The 7,713-nt window shown below is 33.1% G+C and overlaps 1 protein-coding gene across 3 annotated transcripts; it reads left to right on the plus strand.

The window, feature by feature from the left end:
- The first annotated feature begins 476 nt into the window (after window positions 1–476).
- On the plus strand, window positions 477–4,778 carry LOC120092776 (myosin-binding protein (Protein of unknown function, DUF593)). Of its 3 annotated transcripts, none has more exons than XM_039050977.2 (3): window positions 477–2,104; window positions 2,255–2,422; window positions 2,508–4,778. In XM_039050977.2, exons 1-3 carry the CDS (start codon window positions 811–813, stop codon window positions 3,929–3,931), a joined length of 2,886 nt encoding a protein of 961 aa, XP_038906905.1. In that variant the 5' UTR covers window positions 477–810; the 3' UTR covers window positions 3,932–4,778. The 3 variants fall into 3 exon arrangements, with proteins under 3 accessions (XP_038906905.1, XP_038906904.1, XP_038906906.1); XM_039050976.2 differs by having other exon boundaries at window positions 485–2,104; window positions 2,252–2,422; XM_039050978.2 differs by having other exon boundaries at window positions 485–2,104; window positions 2,306–2,422.
- Window positions 4,779–7,713: the final 2,935 nt, after the last annotated feature.

A 7,713-nucleotide genomic window follows, 5' to 3' on the forward strand; every position in this document is an offset into this window, starting at 1 on the left:
CATGCCTCCTATTTATCACTAAGCTAATCCATGGGGTTACCTACATAGATTAGTATAGGCTCGATTTTTTTGTTAATTAAAAGTGTATTTGTAACATCCAAACTTGATTCCAAGACTCAAAGATAAAGATCGTCGATAATATGTTTGAAAGACCACCCATCGTGGTAGAATCTCCCTGTTTGATTTTTCTCTCCAAACGGTTTATATATAAAAGATTGGCCAGTTGTTTTTCATTTAAAACCTTAATGAAAACAGACATCAAAATTATCACAATATTTAAATACTTATCATATATGCTCTTCCTGAATAAACATCATAAAAACTATAGTAATTATCCAATATGTCTTCTAATTACTAAATTAATTCTCTGATACCAATTCAATACACTAAATCATTTTTTATTTATATTATTAAAGAATATGAATTGCTTCATAATGGCAATCTATTTTTTTTTAATTACAATTACTAATTAATTGTTTCTTCTTTTTTATTTTTATTTTTTTCATTTTTTGAGAGAGCTGAAAATTCCCAACACAAAGTGGTGTGCAGAAGTCTTATTTGGCTGTCATTCAACTTTTTTTGTTTAGTCTAAATAAAAACAACTTCCTCATTACCTTCTCCCTTCCCTCTCTTTTCACACTTCTTCTTCTTCTTCTTCTTCATCTTCTTCTGCTTGTCTCTCTCTCAAGTTTCCACCATTTTTCTGCAAAAAAGATCAAATTTTTAATCTTCCCCTTCTGCAAAATTCCCTTGCTTTTTTGCCTCCTCTGTATATACCCACCTCACAACAAACACAAAATTCCATCATCCATGGCCGCCAACAAATTCGCCACCATCTTGCACAGAAACTCCAACAAAATCACCCTTATTTTAGTTTATGCTCTTCTTGAATGGGTTCTCATCTTTCTTCTTCTTCTTCAGGGTCTTTTCTCTTACCTGATCGTTAAATTTGCAGAGTGGTTTGGGCTGAAGCGCCCCTGTTTGTGGTGTTCCAGAGTCGATCATGTTTTCGAGCCTGAGAAAAAACATTCTTATAGAGATCTTCTTTGTGAAGGTCATGCCATGGAGATTTCTAATCTGGGTTACTGTTCGAATCATCGGAAACTATCGGAGTTGCGAGATTTGTGCGAGGATTGCTCATCCTCTTCTAAGTCCCATGAGTTCTATCAAATTCCTAAGAGCTTTCCTTTTTTTGGAGATGAGAAGGAGGATTTCAGGAGCTGTTCTTGCTGTGGGGAGACTTTGAAGAGTCGATTGCTTTCCCCTTGTATTTTGATTAAACCGAATTGGGGGGATTTGGATTATACCCAGAAGGGGAATTTGATTTCTGAGGCGGAAACTGATGAAATCCATGTTTCCCAATCGGAAGATGTCATCGGAAACAGAGAAATCTCTGTTGTTTCCGGTGGGGAAGAGGCAGAGAAAAACTCCACTTGCTCTGTTTGTGGTTGTGGGTGTAAAGATTCGGCGGTTCATGAAGATGATGATGATAGAGCTGAAAAAGATGGGGATTTTCTTGAACTGGCTGAAGATCTGACCACTTGTAATCAGAAAACAGTTCAAGTTGGTTGTGAGAAAGAGGATGAATTACCTGAGACTGTTCCTCATCATCTTGAGTTCTACATTGACCGGGGTGATGATCGGCGACTGATTCCGGTTGATTTGATCGACTTTTCGGCCCCTGACGATAACAGAAACAACAACAGCAGCAGCAACATCCTAAGTGAAGTGAAAGATGAGGAACAAGAACAAGAGGATTGTGGGAATGAAGATGTTGTTTTGGATTTTGGTTCCCACTTTGAGAATCAAAGGCATGGTGTGAGTGAAGATTGGGAAGTTATTTCAGGAGAGAGATTGGCAGAGTTTCTCTCCGTTTCTCTAAATGAGAACAAGCAGCAAGTTGCAGAGGTGGAAGCCATGGATTTGGAGGAAGATCCATCAATGGGAGTTGAAAAGGAAGCAGAAAAAGAAGAAGAAGAAGAAGAAGAAGAAGCTGAGGCTTTCATTGATGAAGCAAGTCAAGCTCCAGCCATTGATGCTCATAAAGAAGAACTTGAAGAATTGGTGGTAGCAACAAGACAGCCAGATTCAGATCTTCAACAAGGTACTATTCTGGACTAGAACACTAAATTGCAGTTTATGATGGTATATTTTCTTTGAAGATCAAATGTGAAAATAGCTGAGTACTTTTTGTGTTTTTTTTTTTTTTTTTTTTTTTTGTTTTTGGTTGCTCTCTCTTTCAATAAATAAGTAGATTTTCACATGTGGAATGATGAACTTGAAGTAGAGATTTCAATTGGGACAGATATTCCCGACCGCGATCCGATCGATGACATTCAAACTCAAACCGACCTTCCTCTGCATCCCGATGTACAAGAAGATCCTTCCCCAAGTACATCATTGGATGTCGACAATATGCAAGGTAACATTCTTTGCTTGCTTTCCCCATATCCATATCAAGCTTTTAGCTAAATCTGATCATTTCTTTTGCTGCATTCCACATTTAGATTCTAACAAAGCTGAGAAGTCCGAGGAAGTTGAGGAAGTTGAGGAAGCTGAGGAAGCTAAGGAAGAGGAAGAGTTCAAGATCTTGTCCGTGGAAACAAATTCACAACCTTCAGACAATCACAAACCGTCGAGTTCTGAGGTCAATGAGAATGAGGAAGAAGATAAAGTTCCTGATACACCCACTTCAATGGATAGTCTCCACCAGCTACACAAGAAGCTGCTATTACTAGACAGAAAAGAATCTGGAACCGAAGAGTCTTTGGACGGAAGTGTCATAAGTGAGACCGAAGGTGGGGATGGAGTGTTGACTCTTGAGAAATTGAAGTCGGCATTGAGAACTGAAAGAAAGGCTTTGAATGCTTTATATGCAGAGCTAGAAGAAGAGAGAAGTGCTTCAGCCATAGCTGCCAACCAGACAATGGCAATGATTAATAGGCTTCAAGAGGAGAAAGCAAGTATGCAAATGGAAGCTTTGCAGTACCAGAGAATGATGGAGGAGCAATCTGAGTATGACCAGGAAGCTTTGCAGCTTTTGAATGAGCTTGTGGTAAAGAGGGAAAAGGAAAAGCAAGAGCTCGAGAAAGAAATCGAAATTTACCGAAAAAAGCTTCAAGATTATGAAGCCAAAGAGAAAATAGCAATGTTAAGGAACAGAAAAGATGGGAGCATCCGAAGTCGAAATTCCTCAGTTTCTTGTAGCAATGCCGATGATAGTGATGGGCTATCTATCGATTTGAACACCGAGGCAAAGAAAGACGAAGATTTCTTTTCTAACCAAGAAACGGAGAATCAAAACACCCCAGCTGAGGCAGTCCTTTATTTGGAGGAAACCTTGGCAAACTTTGAGGAAGAAAGGCTGTCCATTCTAGAGGAACTGAAAATGTTGGAAGAGAAGCTCTTCACCTTGAGTGATGAAGAACAACAATTTGAAGACATTGACCATTATAGTGAACAAAATGGGAATGGCTACCATAAGAACTCAGATTATGCTACGGAAACAAATGGATTCGAAAACGGTCACAATGCCAAGGAAATGAATGGAAAACATTATCCAGAGAGGAGAGTGATGAGCACAAAAGCCAAAAGGCTTCTTCCTCTTTTCGACGATGTAGTCGACGCAGATGTCATTGAAGATGTAACAAACGGAGGGGAACAAGGGTTCGACTCCATTACAATGCAGAAGTCTTTAGACAACAAATTTGAGACTGAATTCAAGAGGGTTGCTGTTGAGGAAGAGGTTGATCACGTCTACGAGAGATTACAAGCACTCGAAGCAGATAGGGAGTTTCTAAAACATTGCATTGGCTCCCTAAGAAAAGGCGACAAAGGCTTAGAGCTTCTCCAAGAAATCTTACAACATCTCCGCGATCTAAGGAATGTCGATCTTCAGTTGAAGAACATGGGAGACGTTGTCATAGCATGATTGCAATCACATCCCCAATCAAAAATCCAAACAACACATCAGGTAATTAAAAAGCCTTATGCATCGTTTGCCTTATTTCGTTTTAAACTCCAAAGATGCATCGTATCGGAAAAAAAAAAAAAAACAAACTGAATGAACTTGGTTCACTTGTTTCCAGTCCTTGGTAAATACATAATGTGGTCCTTTGGAGTTTTAATTGATGCAACAACCAATGATACCAAAACCCAAAACCCGTCAACCCCACATCGTCATCGTCATCGTCTTCATCGACAAAATCAGAAAGCCTCCATATGGTGGAGCCTCCTGATATAGAAAATGTTGGAACAAACCAAAGAACCCCCCCTCCCCCGCTGTCTTATGAGTCAAAGTTGACCCAAATTTTTTTGTGGGTTGTGTCCATGATCATCATCACCTTAAAGGAAGGTGAATGAAGTTGAAATTTGTGTGTAGGACAGTGAGCTGTAGCCAATCTGTCATTTGTTTTTATGTTTTTTTTTTCTTTTTTATTTTGGTGAGGAAATAGCCTGGCTTGCAAAGCTGGAGAGATCAGAGGCAAAGATTCCAGTGCCAGGTGCATATAGCTTAGTTTTGTTTAGGCAGTTTTAGATTTAAGGACAATCTTTTTTTTTTTTTTTTTCCTTCTTTCATTTCTTTTTTTCTTTTATTTTTTCTGGGAAAGGGGAAAGATTTGGGTAAATAACCCATCTTTTTTGCTTTCTCCATCATCTGCATCATTTCATCAAATGGGGTTTGTTTTTCTTACTATTTGAAGGGCAAAAAATTGAGTTCCTTGTACACTACATCTTTCCATTGTAAAGTATATAAAAGTTGAGTGCTTTGTCTACAACTTCTTCTTCTCTCTCTCTTTTTTTTCTTTTTTTTTTTTTGGTTTACTTTCTCATTCGATCCCAAGTCAAAGTTGTTGATGTTCATTAGAAACAATTTTGTTTTGACAATTTGTGGGAGGGGAAATAGGAGAATCGAATCTTTGACTTCAAGGTTGACACTACAAACATTATATCAGTTGAGTTAGGTGGATTTTGGTTATTTATTACAAACAATTAGAAAGCTTTTGATATTCATATTCAAGGATTGGGGGGATATAGTTGTACAAAACTTTATAAAGTGATGATAATATTATAAAGTAAAGTTTGCTTTGGCAATGCATTTTGCTTCAAGTACAAAATAAGTCCTAAATAAGCACAAACCACCTAGAAATGAAATAAAATAAAATAAAGGGGTTATTTTGAAATAAAACAAAGTGGTTGGGTGGGGACGGAAAGTGGCCAAATATCATTGTGGAAGCAAACTATACATAATATACATAAATGAATTGGTTAGAAGATGGAACTTAAAAGTAATGAATTTTTAAGTTTTAAACAGTTTTATAATATTTTCAATTATTGCTGTTTGATTTGTAGCTATATTTGATTCATTAAATCTTTTTGATATTTATAGTCTAGGACTTCTTTCATATTTATTTTCATCTTGTTCATCTCCAACTCTATACTATTTATCACAAATTCTCTTGATATATAATTTAAATAGGCTCTTCAACAATTTTTATATCATAGTTTTAGCCTCCAATTCATATATAAAAATTTTCCATACTATTCTTGTTTGGTGAAATAGATTTTTATTTTATTTTATTTTATTTTATTTTTACACTTATGAATATATATCAAACATTTGTTGAACATTTCATCTAAATTATTTAATTTTTTATTATTTAGTTGGGATGTTTTTAAATATAGAAAAATGAATCAAAATATTTACAAAGTATAACAAAATTTTAGAACTATCAATGATAGATGCTGCTGTTAGTGTCGATCAGTGACATTGATAGACATTGATAGATTTCTATTAGTGTCTATCAACATTTACCATTGATAATTCTAAAATTTTACTATATTTTGTAAATATTTTCAACAGTTTTACCATTTGAAATAATTTTCCTTCTTTAATCTTGTACTTGGTTTAGTAAGCTAACTATAAACACCAATTTCTCCTCTAAATTTATTGTTTTATTTTCTTACTATCTATCAATGTTTTAAAGAACCAAGCAACGTTTTGAAAACTTGCTTCTATTTTTTAAATTTGGCTTAAAATCCTAACTCTTTTACTTGAGATAGATGAAAACTATTGTATTAAATTGAGATGAAATATGCTTAATTTTTTAAAACAAAAAATAAAATATCAAATGGTTATTGTGTCTATTTAAAAAAAAAAAATTTAATATTCTCTAGGTCATATTATTTTGGGCTCTTTTCAAATATAGAAAATAATAAATTATTTACGAATAGCAAAATGTCACTATATATCCATGATAAAAATTGATAAACTACTATTATCTATCATTTATAGACACTAAGGGGGTCGTTTGGATTGAGGGAATTGGGATGAAAATAAGGTTGGTAATGGGTAAGGCATAAACATCCCCTGGAACAAGTTTTGTAGTTTTGTCATGGAAATAAGCTATTTAGATGCATCCATTATGAATGATTCCCATAAAAAAAAAATGTGGGTTTTCTTCATTCCTACTCTCTCTCATCTTATAATACATTTCCTTATTCTTTTATTTTATATATTATTAAAATTAATTAATTTAAATTATTTATTATATGAAAATTAAATTTATATTTTATAAAATTATATTAAATTTTAAATTATAGTGTGAATTTAACCACTCCTATTTAATATATACTTAATTTTTATTTTAGTACAATAAATTAGTTTATATATACACATATATATTCATACTTATTTTTTCAATAAACGGTAAACAATCGATGTAATAAAATTATCAATTAATTAATTAATTATATTTATAGTTAATTAATGATTGTTATAATTAATATAATATGAATTTATTTTTTTAATAATTATAGTTAGTTTATCATTGATTAATTAGAATTCATTAGTTGATTTATTAATTAATACATTATAATTATATAAATTCATCAAATTATGTAATCAAGTAACTTTAATTATAAATTTCTCATTTTACAAATATTTGTAATTAGTAATTTAACTAATATTATTATTTGATTGTTAAATAATTAATTTTTCTCAAAACTTTGAATTAAATTTATTTTTTACCAATTAATCTATTAAAATTTTACATAATTTTCATGATTAATATTACAAATTAAATACAAAAATAATTTATTCCCATAAAATTCTGATAACATTTCCATGGCACAACCAAACACATTCATCCTTGATTCCCATAATCTTATTTCCAAGCTTATTATTCCTAAGCATTCTTAATTCTTGGGCATTTATAAAACCTTAGTGTCTATAAGTGATAAATTGTGATATTTTTCTATATTTAAAAATATTTTCAATAGTTTGGCATTTAAAACAATTTTCCTATTATTTTTGGAGTTTTTTTTTTTTTGAAATATTTTTGGAGCTCCTTTTTATCTTTATAGAGCTTGTATGGGGCTCAATTCCTATGTGGAGAGATAATATAGTCCCTATATGACTGTTTGGCCAACTGATACTCCCCTTTTTCCTTCCTTTAATATGTGCACAGTAACCTTCATGTAACAACTCTCTCACCTTCTCCACCCTCACTTCCTATGTCTCTTCCCTTCTCATACTCGATCGTCACTCTCTCCGCCCTTCCTATGGCCCACTTACGTTTTTATTTTTTTATTCTTTTCTTGAGTTTATTTCATTATACTTTGGGTGTAATTTTTTTCCACTATATCCATTTTATTAAGAAACCATGGTATTTAAACTAGTTCCATGCACCCATTTTTTATGAACAATTTACA

This window comes from Benincasa hispida, chromosome 12, assembly GCF_027475165.1.
Source record: "Benincasa hispida cultivar pf3 chromosome 12, pf3_genome.v1.1, whole genome shotgun sequence".
In the NCBI taxonomy this organism is placed as follows: domain Eukaryota; kingdom Viridiplantae; phylum Streptophyta; class Magnoliopsida; order Cucurbitales; family Cucurbitaceae; genus Benincasa; species Benincasa hispida.

Coding starts and splice junctions, on each gene's coding strand:
- LOC120092776 (XM_039050976.2), top strand. CDS start 811: ATGGCCGCCAACAAATTCGCCACCATCTTGCACAGAAACTCCAACAAA. Junction 2,105..2,251: donor AGATTCAGATCTTCAACAAG/GTACTATTCTGG, acceptor TCAATAAATAAG/TAGATTTTCACATGTGGAAT. Junction 2,423..2,507: donor GGATGTCGACAATATGCAAG/GTAACATTCTTT, acceptor TTCCACATTTAG/ATTCTAACAAAGCTGAGAAG.